Source organism: Quercus suber, unplaced genomic scaffold, assembly GCF_002906115.3.
Source record: "Quercus suber isolate HL8 unplaced genomic scaffold, Cork oak 2.0 scaffold_222, whole genome shotgun sequence".
Lineage (NCBI taxonomy): Eukaryota > Viridiplantae > Streptophyta > Magnoliopsida > Fagales > Fagaceae > Quercus > Quercus suber.
Window position 1 is genome coordinate 69,791 of NW_027069680.1, and position 19,100 is coordinate 88,890.

Sequence of the window (19,100 nt, forward strand, 5' to 3'; positions counted from 1 at the left end):
GTACTTTTAAGTAAAGTTAGCCTACCACCCTTAGATAAATAGAGTCGCTTCCACCTTGATAGTTTCATCTCCATCTTCTCCAAAATAGGATTCCAAATCGAAGTTGTCTTAAAAGAAGTTCCTAACGGCATCCCCAAATATTTCATAGGCAAACTCCCCACTCTACAATAAAGAATACTAGCCAGTGCAACTAGATTATTCACCTCCCCAACAAGGACAATCTCACTTTTCCCAATATTGACCTTTAAGCCTGTAAAAGCTTGAAAACAAGACAACGCCAACCTTATTGACAACAAGTGTTCCCTAGAGGCATCACAAAATAAGATAGTGCTGTCCGCAAACAACAAATGGGAAATCCGCACACCAACAGAATTCACATCTCCCATATGAAATCCCTGAATAAGGTTATTCTCCTCTGTCTTCTTCAAAGTTTTGCTTAAAACCTCCATTATCAAGAGAAATAAAAATGGGGATAAAGGGTCTCCTTGTCTTAACCCACGAGAGCTTCCAAAAAAGACTTTAGGGGATCCATTTACTAGGACTGAAAAACGGATAGAAGTAACACAAGCCTAAATCCACCCCCTCCATTTCAACCCAAAACCCATCCAATCCAATAGATAAAACAAGGCCTCCCAGTTTACATGGTCATAAAGTTTTTCAATATCAAGCTTGCAAACCACCCCCAGAATCCGGCTCTTCAGCCTACTATTTAGACACTCATTTGCAATGAGCACTGAATCCAGAATCTACCTTCTACCAACAAATGAATTTTGATTCTCAGAGATAAGGTTATCCAACACCGCCCTAACCTATTAGCAAACACCTTGGACAACAACTTGTACACACTGCCCACCAAATTGATAGGGCAGAAGTCCTTAATGTTGACAGCATTACCCTTCTTAGGAATTAAAGTGAGAAATGAAGCGTTCATAGACTGTTCAAACACAGAGTGCCAATGAAAATACTCAAAAAAATCCATAACATCGTTTTCCACAACACTCCAACATTTATGAAAGAAAGCTATAGTGAAACCATCAAGACCAGGGGCTTTATCACCCTTCATCTCCCTTAAGACCTGGAGGACTTCCTCCTTCGTGAATTCCTTCTCTAAAACCAACCTCTCCTCCTTTTCAATACAATCAAAATCTAATCCATCCATTGTAGGGTGCCCCAATTCAGTTTCCTCAAACAACTGAGAGCGCACATCCGACTCATCCTCATAAAGAACGCCATCCACCTCGATCCTCTTAATAAGATTAGCATTTCTATGAGAGTTTTCTAATCTATGAAATAAACGAGTATTATTATCTCCCTTCTTCACATATAAAGCTCGAGATATTTGTCTCCGGGAAATTTCCTCAAGAGAAGCCAACTGTTCTATGTCTCCTTTAAGTTGAATACGATGAATCTGTTCCTCATTTGATAGACCTAACAGCTCCTCTTTCACATCTAAACCCATTAGTTCAGTCAGCAACTTTTTCTTTCAAAAAGCCAAGTCACCAAACTCCTCCCTGTTCCACTTTTTTAAATCTGCTTTCAAAGCCTTCAATTTTTGAGCCAAAATAAAACCAGGTAAACCCACAAACCTGTACCCATTCCACCCATGCTGAACTCTATCAACAAAACCCTAAACTTTCAACCACATATTTTCAAATTTAAAGGCATTCCAGCCACGTTGAACATCACAACTTCCAACAAAAGAGGGCAGTTATTGGGAAATTTAGACCCCAGTTGATAGAATTAACAAGTTTTAAACCCAAGTTGTTAATTAGATTTATTATGAATAAAATTTGTTAAAACAAACAAACATCAATATCATGTCAAAATTATGCAACGGAAAAAATAAATAAGACAAGATATGATGACTTAGAAAAACCAATGAAAAAAACTAGTTTCACAGTAAAAAACCTGGGGGGGAAACTTTCTCGAAAAACAATCCACTATAGTAAAGAGAAGTTTTAGATCTACTACAAAACTTTTGTCCCTAGACTCTACAATCCCCGTAGATGAGCTTACAGTAGAAACCTTCTACCATTTCAGAACCTCTGAACTCTTCAATATATGAATGCAACCCTTTTGATGCACGGATCCCAGTACGTAACTAACTAATAGATGTGCAGATCCCAGTACGCAACTTCAATCACCAATTAGAGAAAGTTGTTGGTTGCAAAGCTCTTCACTTCATCAACAATGAAGATCAAGAAGCACTTGGTTACAAAACTCTAAGGCGCAAAGACGCAGTAGCTTCTTTCAGAGAGAATAAGGCACCGGTCACCTTTTGCATATGTTATCCTTGTATTCTCTTATGTGACGGCCTCTAAAATAAGTCCTATATATGTCTAGGGTTGTAAGAAAAGAAACCTTACACATACATGTCAGCATGGGCTGGAAATCAGATCTGAAAATTTGAATTTCGTAAAGCTTAATAATTCTTGATCGATCGAGGAGGTGTCGAGCCTATCTATTGCGAGCTATCGAGGAGCTATTGAGGGGACAGAATATTGCTCGATCGATCGATCGACCTAGCTATTGAGATTGCGATAAGAAAAAGTTGAAAAACTCGATAGATAGCCAGGTGTCAAGAGGTGTCGAGAAGCTATTGAGCTTTAAAAATTAGCAATTCTTCTCTTGTTTCTTGGATAGATTTGCATGACTTCAATGCTAGACTTGAAACAAAGTTTCTTGAAGTATTAAACACATCCTAGATCTACCAAAATACAAGTAATATGCGTTTTGTCAAAAGATTAGCCATTTACATAAAATAGTGACGTATGTTCCTAGCATGATCCACATATGTCTTAATAATCTCCCCCTTTGGAAATTCGTGACAAAACTACAACAAACAAATGATCATATGAGAGAAGTCATAAATCACTCAACTCATATTCACTAGTTAAATACAATAAAATCTATCCTAACACAAACTCTTGAAAAACTTTGCAAGAAGAGAGTTTATGGCAAGTAGACTTTAAGAACCTGTATTTCTAAAACACTTTAAACAAAACTCATCAAGGCTTCTTAGTGTGAAACAAAAATAATAGATTGCATACAATATATAAGAAACATGTACATAAAGAGAGAAAAGAAACAATGCATGTAGAGGTAGGTGAAGAAAACATACATCATCATATATAGATCAAAGATAAGCACAATGTATGTAAACATGGTCACAAGACCGGTGTATAAGAAGGAGGTAAACACTCCTCCTAACAAGATGAAACACATCTCCCCCTTATAGAGACATGTATTTCTCCCCCTAACATGTAGAATCTTAAAAAAAGAAACCACAATTTCTCTACAATTTCTCTCCCTTTTTGTCATGATTGACAAAGGGTACAAGAAGCTAGAAAGTTTCACCCGAGAAACATAAAGATGATCAAGGATGATCAAAGGAGGCACAAAAAATTTGTTAGAAATTTAGACCCCTTAAACCAACCAGATTGCGTAGCCTAGTTAATTAGCCAAGTTGTTACTTAGTCAAATTAAACAATTCTAGGTTAAAACAATCAAACAATCATATCAAGAATATAATGCAGCGGAATAATAAATAACACAAGATATGATCACCCAGGAAACCACACGGTAAAAACCTGGGGAGGATTTGACCCACCGATCCTCAAGGCAAACTTGAATCCACTATGAAAGAATCGAAGTTCATACAGAAGGACTACAAGCTCCCCGCTTGACTTCCTAATGCTACCCACCAGTAGAACTTACTGACACGACCACGTGCAAGCTCCGAATCCACGGACTCCTTCTTTCTTAGACTCTTCAATCAAGTACAAGCACCCCCGCTTGTGTATCTTTAAGTTTTTGAATCTGCAACTGAATGATTATCAAGTTCTGGACATAATCTTGAATCTTGGAAACCTTAAGTATATGTGAAGGAAAGCTCCTCAATGATCTCACAAGAGATTCACATAAACAGCAATATGAGCAACAAAGACTTAGAGAGGTTTGGGTACAAAACCCTAGATACAAAAGAGGCACACTTTTCTCTCTCTCTCTAAAAGTCCCAAAAATGTTCCAGGGTTTTCCTTATATATAGGAGTGTTTTACTTGATCCCCAAGACGTTTAAATAGAGTTTGGGCTAAACTGGAACTCTGCAGAAAAATAAATCTGTACGTGGTTCGATCGATCGAGTCTAATTTTCGATCGATCGAGCCTTACAGATTTAGTCCAATACATCTACAATCACTCGATTCCAGTTTTACAAATAAACATACTTTGAGCAAGCCTAAACAAGACTAAACATATTGTTTTGATCATGGTTTGCCAACATTACACATTAGAGTTCTAAATACATAAAATCCTAAATCTTTAGAACCTAACAATCTCCCCCTTTGGCAATCCGTGACAAAACATAAACTAAAAGCTCAAAGTTTACAAAGTAAAAGCCCATTACAAAAATAATGCTCATAACAACAAATCCAATCTTAACTACTATCCATCAGTTGCAAGTGTAGACAGCAGCTCAATTGAATCAACCTGTATATTTTCTGAAACACTCAACAAACGCATAAACGCATGTGTGACAGAAAAACAGTAAATCAACAAATATGCAAACTAACTCTCCCCTTAAGTTAGATACATCAAAAACAATGTTAACTCCCCCTAAACATAACATTCTTGTATATTCCACACAGATTTCCACATATCAACTATGTCTCCCCCTTTTTGTCACGTATTGACAAAGACAACTCATACAAAGAGTAAACAGTCAACATACGCAATAAAGGATAAGAAAAAATAGAGAAAGAAGGTGACACAAAACAATTCAACTCTATAGAAAATAGAGACAGCTCCCCCTATGAACAACACAGGTTAAAAACAACTTTGCTCCCCCTATCAAAAATAGGAAAAACAAAACAAGTTTTGGGAAAAACAGTTTTGGGGAAAAATAAAAGAGGTGGGGGAAAATCAGCAGCAACAGCAGCATCACAAACAAGATCAGGTACATCCGCACCAGCAGGACCAAAGGTAAAAACACACAAACTAAAGTTAAAAACTAAGGTGAGGATACACATGAAGAAAAAATATTCTCTCTTTCAATAAAATGCAAACATGGCACTATGTGACCCATAAATAGTTGCATGAGTAGAGAAAATATTTGCACATTGATTATCCATCATATCTCTTAAGAAAAATATTTTCTACAATTCACATATAAGAAATAGCATATACTAGAATGTACAAAACTTAAAAATTAATCAATCAATTTTTAAATCAAGTTGAGTACCCAATTTAGCAAAGTGTATGCATGTTATGTGTAAAAACAATGAGAGATATGACTGCAAAACTGCAAGATGGATACAGAAATCAATGCAACGCATGTGAATCTTAAACACAAACCAAGGGCAGACTGCAAATTAGCACAAAAACAATATAGAATAAAAATCTATATGATGCATGAACAGATACAATGCCATGATGCATGTACTAATGCAGTAAAATATTAAGTTCAATTAAGATCAAATTGACAAAATTGGTTTGAGCATAGAGTTTATAACAAAAACCCCAAAAATTTGAAAACCACTTGTTGAATTTTTAAACAAATTGATGAATTGAGCATCACATAACACAACTCACAGAATATAATGCTTAATTACATCCAAACAACAAGCCAATTTCATCAAATTCAACTCAATTTCACAAAAGCCCTAATTCGGATTAAGAACAAACCCTTTTTAAAAACCTGATTCGCGACTTTCGATTGATCGAAAAATATATTCGATCGATTGAAAAATACATTCGATCGATCGAATGAAACAGTCATTTTTAAACAAATTAAATCACTTTTTCGATCGATCGAAAATCAGAATGGATCGATCGAACTGGGCAAAGGCTCACAAAATTTTTGAGAAAAATCACAGTTTTGAAAAACACAAACCTAATTTTGAAAACAACTCCTTAAAGAATTAAACAATGAAAGTAAAATGCATGAGTATGAGATGGAATGCTTTTTCAAAAACCCAAATTTTAAACCCAATTTTCTCAAAAACAAGTTTCAATCATTCTCCCATTGAAATTTTCTTAAGCAACAAATATATTCTGCACAAATCTCAAGATATTTTTAAAATTTTCAAACTTGAAACACATTTTGCATTAAAATCAAGGAACTGTTAATCTTGGATGGCCACAACAAAATCACACACAATATAATGTACCAAGTTTAGCAAAGAGTAACTTGTATAGTGTGTGCAACTAGCAAAAGTTTGAGATACATGTGAGGTGATATGTGAATAGCAATTAATCGCAAAGTCTACACAATCCATCACATAGAATTTAAAAGAGACTATCACCTAAAGAGTTACATCCTATAACTCCCACATCTCCTAGAACAAAAGCTTGCAATCATGTAAGTTTCTTGTATTTTTGCCTCATTATTATGTGAGATGGCATCAAGCCTAATAATACACACCAATTTTATTTATGTGAGATGACATCAAGCCTAATAGTACACACCAATTTTAAGCATTAAGCAATTAAGTCGAGGCATCACCTTATGTTCTTTTTGTGCATGTGCTACACTTTCTCGAGCACAAAATCTTATGACATGCACTAAGGTGTTCATGATTGGCTAGTGAATAGTGGTGAGATGGTTATTTATGCCTTTCCCAAAAGGATCAAGTCCGACAGTCAAATAACATGTGACTTCAAGATCAAGACAAAATGATTAAAAACTATACACATCTTTCCCACACAACATGCACTACAAAGTTTCAACTAGTAAAGTGCAATAATTAAGCTCATCCGAGCTAAACAAGGTACATAAACTTGTTATGTAAAGATAAGGTGGCCAACCTTAATTTCAAATCCATGATATGAAATACAAAACACAAAAATCTTTTTGGTTTAAAAAATTTTATGACCAAAAACAGAAAGCACACATTACGCTAAATGAACAATGCAAATGCAATGCATGACAATGTTTAACTAAGCTATAGAGGGTACACAAACAAGAAATATCAATTTCTTAATTAACCTATGAGTACATGTACAAACTAGTACATACTCACACAAAATCAAAAATAGCTTAGTACAAACTATTCAAGTTTCTCCATAATGTCAAGCATGATTTAAATCAAGAGAGAGATATCATAACCCATGTAATCCTCATGAACAATAAAACAAGACACAAAAATAAAATATTTTTGTCTTTTTGAAAATTTTCAATGTTTTTGGATTTTTTTTAAAAAAATAAAAAATAAAAAATAAAAACAACCTAAAAAACAACACAACCAAAAACAAAAACAAAACATGTCCACAAATAATTGAAAAAATTAAATCAGGGACAAGTTAGCAACACTAACCTTGGAGACTCTTTTCTCACCCATCTAGCACGAGTCTTCGGCTTTGTAGGTGAAAATCCATGTGAAGCAGAGTGTATTTGAGGGATTATACCAAACTTCTGAGAGAGACTGAAATCCTGCAAATTCCTTTCACAAGCCAACAAGCTCAAATTTTTCAAAAGCATATGAAATACTTTATATGGACTTATGGCAGGAGAAATATCATCACATGTCCTAGATTGAAACACAGAATGCTTAAATTTCAATTTATGACAATTAGGACGAATGTGACCATGGACACCACAAAAGTGACAGACAGGAACAAATTTAGGAACATCAGTATTTCTAACGGCAAATCTAGTCTCAGATTTTGGTTTTTGCCTCAACAAAGAACAATTTGGTTTAATATGACCAACAACACCACAAAGGTGACAGGTAGGCACAAAAACAGATTTATTATGCTCTTTAACAGTAGGTTTAGACTTAGGTGTAGAAACTTCAGCGTCTACATCAGAACCTTTACCTTTGTCTAACCTAGCAAAATAAGTCTTTTCTTTATTATTTCTCTTAAAAGGAGGGATATAAACTTTCTCAGTTTTAGGCTTAAGAGAAACAGAAACACTTCTGTTATCAACAGCAGGCTTGGTACTAGTCAAATTTTCAATTTTAGTTTTAGATTCAACTAACTCTTGTTCCAAGCTTTTCATCTTCTCATCTTGAGAGGAAATTTGATTTCTCAAAAATTCATTCTTTTTATTAGACTCATCTAATCTAACAATCAATTCCTCTTTTTCAAGATTAGTCAACTTTAACTCTTCTTTAAATTTCTTAGAAATTTTCAAAGATTTAGATAATTCCTTACGAAGAGTTTCAAAAGCATCAAAAAAATCAACAGAAACAATAGTGTCCTTTTTATTCAAAACATCACAGGCATCAATAAAATCAGCAGAAGCATGAGCAGAAACATGATCAGAAAGACACTTCAAATTATCCATGACAACAGGGGTCAAGGATCAGCTCTTAGATCAAAAGATCTAAAACAGAAGAGCTACCTGCTCTGATACCACATGTTAGAAATTTAGACCCCTTAAACCAACCAGATTGTGTAGCCTAGTTAATTAGCCAAGTTGTTACTTAGTCAAATTAAACAATTCTAGGTTAAAACAATCAAACAATCATACCAAGAATATAATGCAGCGGAATAATAAATAACACAAGATATGATCACCCAGGAAACCACACGGTAAAAACTTGGGGAGAATTTGACCCACCGATCCTCAAGGCAAACCTGAATCCACTATGAAAGAATCAAAGTTCATACAGAAGGACTACAAGCTCCCCGCTTGACTTCCTAATGCTACCCACCAGTAGAACTTACTGACACGACCACGTGCAAGCTCCGAATCCACGGACTCCTTCTTTCTTGGACTCTTCAATCAAGTACAAGCACCCCCGCTTGTGTATCTTTAAGTTTTTGAATCTGCAACTGAATGATTACCAAGTTCTTGACATAATCTTGAATCTTGGAAACCCTAAGTATATGTGAAGGAAAGCTCCTCAATGATCTCACAAGAGATTCACATAAACAGCAAAATGAGCAACAAAGACTTAGAGAGGTTTGGGTACAAAACCCTAGATACAAAAGAGGCACACTTTTCTCTCTCTCTAAAAGTCCCAAAAACGTTCTAGGGTTTTCCTTATATATAGGAGTGTTTTACTTGATCCCCAAGACGTTTAAATAGAGTTTGGGCTGAACTGGAACTCTGCAAAAAAATAAATCTATACGTGGTTCGATCGATCGAGTCTAATTTTCGATCGATCGAGCCTTACAGATTTAGTCCAATACATCTGCAATCACTCGATTCCAGTTTTACAAATAAACATACTTTGAGCAAGCCTAAACAAGACTAAACATATTGTTTTGATCATGGTTTACCAACATTACACATTAGAGTTCTAAATACATAAAATCCTAAATCTTTAGAACCTAACAAAATTCATATAAATGCATGAATGTAATGAAACAAGATGCTATGGATGACAAGATAATAGAAAGATGCAAAACATGTGAAAAACAAATCTCTTAACAAGAAAAATGTTAAGTACATAGATTCAAAACACACACACACGCACTAAACAAGTCTAACCAATTCTTATATTTCAAAAACAAGTAAAGACAGTTTAGTGAGCATACATTAATACAAGTATTCCTTGTAATGGCCAAATCACATTGTACCTGCACATGTATCAAAAGTAGAAAAGAATATTGAGTGTGTGAAAAACATTGCAAGATTGCATAAGTGTATATATGTTATGACGATTTGAGATATGAGAAAATCATTTTAACTCACACACAATCATAATTGTTTGATGGGGACTATCACCTTCGAGGTACATCCTATAACTCCTACATCTCCTAAAATACACGCTTGAAATCATATTTAAAAGCATTTTGATCTTTTTGCCTTTTGTTTTTCTTTGCATATTTTTCTTTTTAGGCAAATCATGCATCGGCATATAAGAGATAGAAAAGAAATACCTAATTATGTTAAGCACTTACCATTCTAATTTTGCTATACTGAAGTACACAAATGTCATTGACATTGCACTTTTGCTATGCCGAAGCATACAAATGTCCTTTCATGATTGGCGGGCAACAATGATAAGATGGTTATTTATACATTTCTCTTAGGATTTTCTAGTCCTTCTCGTCAAAAAGAGTGATACGTGTGTTAAGTACAAGAGATTACTTAATCTTACTTATCACAAACACAAGCCACAATGCTCACTTGCTTAGTTGTGCTTAGAGATGCTCATCTAAACTACAAAAGATACAAAGTTTAGAAAACTTTGTTTCGATGGCCATCCAAGGTACACAAGTACCAATGTACACAAAACACACTATTTTTGTATTTTTCTGATTTTTTTTTTCTTTTATTTTGAAAACCAACAAAATAAAGACTAAACAATCAAACAAAAATAGACAAACAAATATTCATGGACCAATAAAATAAAGACTAAATCATATACTATGCATTTCATGGACTATATGATAATGTCCAAATATTCATGTTACTATCATTTTAGATATTAATAAAGCAACTTTATAAATCACAACATTAAGTCATACATAATGTCATACATAATAACATACATAACATCATACAATAGGATTTTAGGGCACTAATCCTAACAGAAACTGCACTTGTTCACTGATCGAGACCGGTTTTACCTAACAAGGTTCAGCTACTGTAGCTAATTCGGAAAATTTTCTGGCTTGGTCCTTGATGCTGGGCAAAAGACTTTTTTTTTTTTTTGGTCAAAGGTCAACGGTCAATGTTGACAGGTAGCCATTCAAGGTGCGTTGGGCTGCCCAGGCCGTACAAGGCCTATAAATGGGCCCAAAGCTCTGTTTTGACCATTCTGACTTCATTTCTCAGAATTCTCACTTCTAAAAAAAGTCTATAGAGCAAGTCATGGTCTAGCGAGTCCGGCTTTCAGCTTTAGTTCATGGCTTCAGTCTTTAGTTCTGCACTTGAGGTTAATGTCTATTTTCTCTTTCTTTTTATTTTTTGCAAATATGTTAGTAGCAAAGCAAGTAGGAAAGCATGCTAGTATTTATTTTATATTTTTGGTATTTTTGCATATATATATATATATATATATATTTTTTTTTAATATCATTTATGCCATGATGATGTTGGAAAATATATCTGTTCACATGTTAAAGTAGCATTGGCAAACTTGCATATGTTAGATGCTATGAAAACACATGAAACACTAACAAAACTAAAAGAAAAGATAGGTAGATATGAGAGCCTATGCATGATAGAGACGGAAAAATTTAAGAGGATTGAAAATGTGAAAACAATGCGATTTTGAGTGATGGTAGTTTTGGAAAACATAGGATTAAATGGTCGCTGCCGAATCTGAATCCCGTTAAATGCATATGATGCATAGGACTAAACAATCATCACCGAATCTGAATCCCGGTGAGACTAAACGGTCATTGCCAAATCTGAATCTTGAAGAAGGCATAGGATGCCTAGGACTAAACGATTGCTGCTGAATCTGAATGCTGGTGAGACTAAACGGTTGCTGCCGAATTTAAATCTCAAAGAAGGTATAGGATGCCTAGGACTAAATGGTTGTTGCCGAATCTAAATCCTAGTGAGACTAAACGGTTGTTGTTGAATCTGAATCTCGAAGAAGGCATAGGATGCCTAAGACTAAACGGTCGCTACTGAATTTGTATCTTGGTGAGACTAAACGGTCATTGCCAATTCTGAATCTCGAAGAAGGCATAGGATGCCTAGGACTATGTTAGGATTAGTGCCCTTAAATCTTATTGTATGATACTATGTATGACATTATATATGACTTAATGTTGTAATTAATAAAGTTGTTTTATTATTATCTAAAATAATGGTAACATGAATAATTGGACATTATCATATAATCCATGAGATGCATAGTATGTAATTTATGTGATTTAGTCACAGAAGATATAAATCACAAGTTTTTTATAAACTTAGAATTTTAGTTCGTTGTCAGTGATGAAATTGAGCTTTTCATTAATGAAGATTATAACATATCAACTAAGATGATTTGTCTTGATCATGGAAGTGGAGACTTCTAGTTGATATGTTGATATGTTTTAAGAGTTAAGACATATTGAACTAGACCGTTGTGAAATTTATTATTCTCCTAATGACTGTCAAATGAATAATAAATCTCACGACTTCTATTTACATAAACTCTTAATTCTGAGAAAATAATGGACTTGATCATGAAGTGTAGGTTGCTTTGATATAATAGGAGTGAGATCTAAAGTCACGATCAAAACCTCAATATGTTGGGCAGCCACATTTAGTGTTGATGAAATATATTCTCAAGATGGAATTCATAATCTCTTAATGAAGATATAAAATATTCCCTTGAGATAAGTTTAATGGGTTTGGTTATTCAGAATGTTAGGCTTAACTACTTTAGTAAGGAGTTACTAAAGTATATATTTATGAAATTAGATTTCATAAATATATGATGAATAACTTAAAGGATTAAACCGGGTAGTCAAGGATTAAGATGTAGTAATCTTCAAAGTGGCAGTCAACCTACATGACTTTGTATTACTACAAATATTTTATGAAGGGTTGCATGTATAATAAAGTCTTGGGATATAATTTATTAATAAGGTCTAGAGTGCAATTATATTTATAGAGTGATATTAAATATAATTAATGTTAACTTTGGACTTATTAAGATTTGACAAAAAAGCCCAAGGCCCATTGGAGCTAGTGTCTTATTTGTTCCCTTTTGTTCCCACTCTAAGCCACATACTAAAACCCAATTGGAATGGCCTAAGAGGCTAGCCCAATTAGATAATCAGTTATAAGGAGTGAAACATTCTTGATAAGGCATCAACCTCTCTTCCTTGATCTTCCATCTATTTTGAATCTGAGAATTATCAAAGCTGAATCACCATATACTTCCAACTCTTTTACTTCAAGACCTAAGGGTGCTTATAATACCATAATGCAAGCTTCATATTCAGTGGCATTATTAGTGGCAGGAAAGTTGAGCCTACTAGAGAATGGGATGTGTGTCCCTTTCGGAGAAATTAGGTGAACTCTAATGCCATTTCCATTTTGATTAGTTGCTCTATCAAAATATATCTTCCACAATTCTACCTCAATCCCCATGATATCCTCATTTGGAAATTCTCCTTGGATCTCTTCAGCCTTTTTAGGTGAACAGGGGGCTAAGTGATCAACAATTGCCCTCCCCTTCACAGATTTTTGAGTCACATATTTAATATCAAATTCTGACAAAAGCAAAACCCACTTAGCTGTCTTCCCATCTTGCACAGGCTTTTCCATCAAATACTTCAAAGGATCCATTCTTGCAATCAAAAAGACTTTGAAAGCAAGCATATAATGTTTGAGTTTGTGGGTTTCCCATACAAGTGCTACACATGTCTTCTCAAGTGGTGAATACTTTTCTTCATAGGCCAACATCTTCTTGCTAATGCAATTGATCACATTCTCTTTCCTAGACTCCTCTAGGTACTAAGCAAGCAAAGGCTCCATTGCTGTGTCCGTAGTTGTGAGATGCAACAACAATGGCATTTGAGGTACCAGTGGAACCGGTATTAGCGGCTTCATTAGATAATTCTTAATCTTTTCAAAATTTTCTTGGCATTGTTCATTCCATACTGTGGGAACTTCTTTCTTGAGCAGTAAAAAAAGTGGCTCACATGTCATGGTGAGCTGAGCTATGAATCTGCTAATGTACTGTATCATTTCTAGAAATCCTCAGATCTCCTTTTCAGTCCTTGGAGGCTTTATCTCCATGATTGCCTTGATTTTGTCTGGATTGACTTCAATTCCCCTTTGATTGAACATAAATCCCAATAGCTTTATGGATGTGATGCCAAAAGTGCATTTCTTGGGATTCAACCGCAGCTTATAGAATTGAATTCTTTCAAAGAACTTTCGTAAGGCTGGTTTGTGCCCTTCATGATTGTTGATACCGTATTTTGTCTGCTCTCGATTTGTGTGCTGGACCCCAAAAAATACAAAAATATCATCTTTTCTCCATGGGACCGCAAGAACATCTAGAATGACGTGACGCAACTGTTCAGACATTGGAGCACTCAAAGTGCCTCTTTCAGCCAAAATGACCAAAATGCCCCTAGTTGACCCTAGGTTGGCCGAAAGTCAAACAAGGTCAAAATTCCCTCAAAATATCACATTTCATTGTTTTACATCAAACTTGAGCTTCTCGGAGATTTTTGGTAACTTTGACCAAGTTTGACTCAAAGTTGACTCTTGGTAGGCCCTAAAAATTCTAATTTTGATCCAGCTGTCAGAATGGGTTGAACCCAATGCCATTGCGAAAATTATCAAATTCTCATTCCAACAACTACTCATGGGTTGAAATCAGAGGTAAAACGGTCGAGATATCATGAAAACCAGTTAATTCACCGATCGATGCACCGCTAACTTCCCGGAGCCATAACTTTTGATCCAAACATTGGATTTTTGAGTTCCATACCTTTTTAGAAACTGGAAGTCAAGATCTTTCCAGGGGTTTCAAGATCAACCCCATTTGAGGAGCTTCACAGGTGGCAGCCCTTAAAGGGTCGTTAATGGCCCTACAAGGTGCGCCACCTCGTAAAGCATACTGGGGCTATAAAAGGCCCTAAGCACCTTTAGACCAAAAAAAAAAAAAAAGAGACTTCCTAGCTGCTTTCTCTCTGCTTGGACGAATTTTGAGCTTTTCTCCTCTCTTCCAAACATGAATACCACACAAAAAACACATCAAAGCCTCTTGATTCTTCTCCTCACCAAAAATACAAGGTAGTGTTCATACCCTCCATCTTCCTTGGCTCCATACCTTGGATTTGAGGTTTAAGGGGTATGGATGTAGCTTTTTAGCTACTATCCATATCCCTTTTTCTTTAAAGCTTCATCTAGCTTTTATCTTGCTTTTCTCTTGCCTTAATAACATGATTTATTGCTTTTATTTAGCATGATTCTTGCTTTATCTTGCTTTTAGCATGCTTTTTAGCTTATTTCCATATGCTTCCATGTTTGTTCATGTGTTAGTTGCCTCTTCTACATGTTTTATGTTTTATGCCATGCTTTAGATGCTTAGATCTTTTCTTTCCCACGTGTTGATGTTTGGGTCTACATGCTCACATGCTTGATATCATGTCTTTGGTTATGCCTTGCTTAGATCTACATGTTTGTATGCATGTTCTTTGCTCCTATGCCTATGTCTATGCCTTCACATGCTTCTATGCTTGGATTTGTGTTCTTCCATGCTTTTATGCTTACATCCACATGCTTAGATGTATATTCACATGCCTACATGCATATCTCCATGCTTATATGCGTAGATTGGTGTATTTAAATACTTAGATCGATGCGTTCTACATGCTTTATGCCATCTCTCATGTGCTTGTGTGCTATACACCTTGTTTATATGCTTAGGCCTAGACTTTGTTTGTCATGCCATGTGCTATTGTAGCCCTTTTGTTCATTTTATCGCATTTTCTTGTGTTTTGGCCTAATGGTTTGAACTCGATCTAGACCCTATGGTCTCTGTCATCGTCCATATACCATGGCCCATATCAAAAGGGTTTGGATCATTCCTATTTGCATGTCTATGCTTGCTTGCTTCTATGCTTTATGCTTGTGCTAGCCTCTCTTTGTTCTAGGCTTTGCCATGCTTGACACCCTCCGTGGGCTTGATCTTGTTTGGTTACATCCGACGCCCATGAGGCCTTGTTTGGATTTGACCATTTGGGTAGCATCTCCGGATGCCTAGTTGTTTCGTACATACCCTTCCCTTTCCGCTCCATGCAATGCTATGCTTACCATGTTTGTTCGCGCCACCTGTTGACTTGTTATGCATCTTTACACGCTTTGTCGCATGTCCATGCATGAGTCTTGCTTACTAGTGTGTTGTCCATGCTTTAACACAATGAAGTTATGGACATTCAATCCAAACCTACATTTATCCATCGTGGATACCACCTTTTGTTTACTTTCTTGCTTGTTTGCCTTCTCGCTTGTTTGCTTGCTCTCTTGTTTCTTTGCTTGCCATGTCTATCATGCTTATCTACTTCTCGCCTCTTTCATATGCTCTTTACATCTTTTCCTTCCATTGCTTATCTATTGGTTTCTTGTTTTTGCCTTTGCATGTACACACATGAAGCGAGGACGCATGGAGCTAGGGCACAGTCTCCCAGGCGTAAGCAAAAAGGGCAAGGATGCGAGCATATGGATATAAGCCAAGCGGCTATGTTCAGTAGATTTAGGGGTCTAGCCTCTTCCTTTTGGTTATGTACTCTTTTAAACCCCCTTCCTCCCTCCCTCCTTTCTCTCTTAGATGGGTTGTATTATGTATATCATGCAATGTACCATTCTTCCTCATCTCTAAAGTATGGTGACCCCTATTTACTTTCTTGCACCTATATTTTGGGCTATGCTCTAGGGATGTAGACATTTACTTTCCTACTCTGTGTGCTTGCATTATACATGATTTATGTATATATATACCTGCTCACCCCTTTTGGTGTGATTGACACAATCCATGTCACTAAAGGCAAAGCGATGCCTAATTTTCGCCGTGGAAATCTGGTACTTTGCCTGAATGCCTTAGGAAAGCATAGATTGGACTACACCCATTCAAAGGCCAAACCTCAAAGTCCCCCATGCATGCAAAGCCCCGAAAACCAATGCCAAAATCATGTTTTTTACTGCCAATCTCAAAAAATTAAGGTTTTATCAAAACAAATGACAATCCTTGGACATGCGTTGTGGGGTGCCTAACACCTTCCCCACACGTAACCAAACTTTTGGACTCAAGAATCAAGATTTTTTGCCATCCATATTAGATTAGGAAAAATGCATTTTTTCTTAGCCTAGGATTGGTAATAAAATCATCTAGAAACAGGTGACCAATCACACCTTAGAAAAACTCAATGATTGATGGCGACTTCAATTACCTTTGGTAATCACCTAAAATTTGGCTAAGATTCCTGCCACACCTCTAAAGGTAGACAAATACCTTCCTCCACCAAGAGAGAAAGCACCCGAAGCACCGTGCGAACCACATGATTATTGAGAGGGGCCTCTAACGGGCCTTGTGCGTACGAGAGCGTCTCCACGGTAGGTGGTTGAACAAAGGCCCTGCGATTTTCTAGTCATTGCGGCCTGGCGTCAACAACAATCTTTGGACTTCACTATCATGTCATCAACATAAACTTCTACTTCTTTGTGGATCAAGTCATGTAACAAAGTTGTGGCTGCACGTTGGTAAGTAGCACCAACATTTTTTAAGGCCAAATGGCTTGACCTTGTAGCAATACGTCCCCTATCTAATGAAGGAGGTTTTCTCCATATCTTTCGGAGCCATCTTTATCTGATTGTACCCTGAAAACCCATCCATAAATGACAACAAGGCATGTCTTGCTGTATTATCAACTAAGATATCAATGTGAGGCAAGAGAAAATCATCTTTTGGGCTAGCCTTATTCAGGTCTCAGAAGTCTACACAAATTCTAACTTTTCCATCCTTTTTTGGCACCGAAACCACATTAGCTCACCATTCTAGGTAGTTGACCACCCTCAGGAATCTTGCATTGTACTGTTTCTCAACTTCTTCCTTGATCTTGAGAGTCCATTCTGGCTTATTTCTTCTCAACTTCTGCTTGACTGGCTTTATGGTTGGATCTGTTGGAATGCAATTCTATATTATATCTGTATTAATCCCAGGCATGTCTTCATATGACCATGCAAATACCTCTTTGAATTCTGTCATTTTAGGTTCATCATTATTTCCTAGGTTAGTAGGTTGGGTTTCCTCTATTAATTCCTCATTATTAAGAATTTTTTTACCAATTTTAGAAATAAAAACATTCAAAGCCAATAAATAAGCAAAATAAAAAAAATCATATTATAAGGAAAATAGTTTTTAACGGACTTAATAGAAACAGACTCTATAGGAATACTATCATAAATAGACTTAACAGGAATAGTAATACTAGTAGAAACAGAGTCAATAGAAATAGAAACTATGTTTTTGGTAGGAGTGACTGGCTCGATTGTCTTGATCTTCTTGACAGGAGTGATTGGCTCGACGGTCTTGATCTTCCTCATAGAGTCCTCCATAGGGTGGGTGGCTCCCTCCCATGCCCAATTCTTCAACTCAGTTGTGGCTTCAACGATGGCAGGCGGCTCCCAGTGAGTTCCTTCTTCCCTCAGCATCAATACCAGGGGGTCTTCCTCCATATAATCCATGCCTTCACCATCAATCTCCATATCTGTGGGCTTGTCAGACACATAAGCATCCAAACGCTCTATGTTGTCCATCCACTCACCAAATAGATCTTGCTTTCCTTTATTGTTGGAGTGGATGTATTAGGGGCGATATTCTAACTCATTCCCTTTCATCTTCTCATCTTTACCTTCAAGACTCTCAAATGTTAAGTTTTTGAAATTGTGGATCATCAACTTTCTGTCTAGGGTGGCCAATCTAGCATCTATGTCATCTTCTTCTTTAGTGTTTGGGGTCAGTGAGCCAAGTTCTAAATTGTGGAATGACCCTAACTCAAGAATTTCTCTACCATGCTTCTCATATCAAGGGCCTGACTTTGAACTAGCATCAGTAATGCAGCTCCAATATGAGGGATGCCCATTAGGATAATAATCTTAGTCTATTGATGGAAATATCAATGAACGCAGCAGAAAACTAACAAATCTACTTCATTTGCAATTGATAACATGTGCTATGTAAATTTCAGAATTCAAGAATAAGAGAGTGTACCTTGATATGGTGAATTTCAAGACCAAAGATCAGAAGTTCTTAAGAACATTTTCAATCTTCACTCTAATTCCACTTGTGCCCGAGAAGTGTGGTCTCTCAATTAATTATATGTGTATGTTCTTGAGAGAATGAAAAGAGTGTCCAACACTCACTTACATACCAATTCATGTATCTTATTAGTTACTAGATTTTGTATGTTTTTCTCCATATAATTGATTGTCTAATTGAGCTAGCCTTTTGGGCATTTCCAATTGGTCTTTAGTATATGGCTTGGAGTGGGACCAAAAGGGAACAAATAAACACTAGCTCTAATGGGTCTTAGGCTTTTCTATCAACTCTTTACAAGTGCAAAGTTACCATTAATTATATTTAATACCACTGTATAAATATAATTGCACTCTAGGCCTTATTAATAAATTATATCCCAAGACTTTATTGTACATGCAAACCCTTCATAAAATATTCATAGT

General features: G+C 36.1%; 1 protein-coding gene across 1 annotated transcript; it reads right to left on the minus strand.

The window, feature by feature from the left end:
* Nucleotides 1-569: 569 nt before the first annotated feature.
* LOC112035982 (uncharacterized) lies at nucleotides 570-1,459 on the minus strand. Its single transcript, XM_024068801.1, has 2 exons — nucleotides 810-1,459; nucleotides 570-702 (listed from the first exon to the last, which is right to left on the minus strand). The coding sequence occupies exons 1-2, from the start codon at nucleotides 1,457-1,459 to the stop codon at nucleotides 570-572; spliced, it is 783 nt and encodes a 260-aa protein (XP_023924569.1).
* Nucleotides 1,460-19,100: the final 17,641 nt, after the last annotated feature.

What these genes read in the sequence shown, in the direction of transcription:
- LOC112035982 (XM_024068801.1), bottom strand. Translation starts at nt 1,459, where the DNA reads ATGGGTTTAGATGTGAAAGAGGAGCTGTTAGGTCTATCAAATGAGGAA. An exon ending in TCCAAGGTGTTTGCTAATAG is followed by an intron (nt 703 to 809) that starts GTTAGGGCGGTG and finishes TCTAAATAGTAG; the next exon opens with GCTGAAGAGCCGGATTCTGG.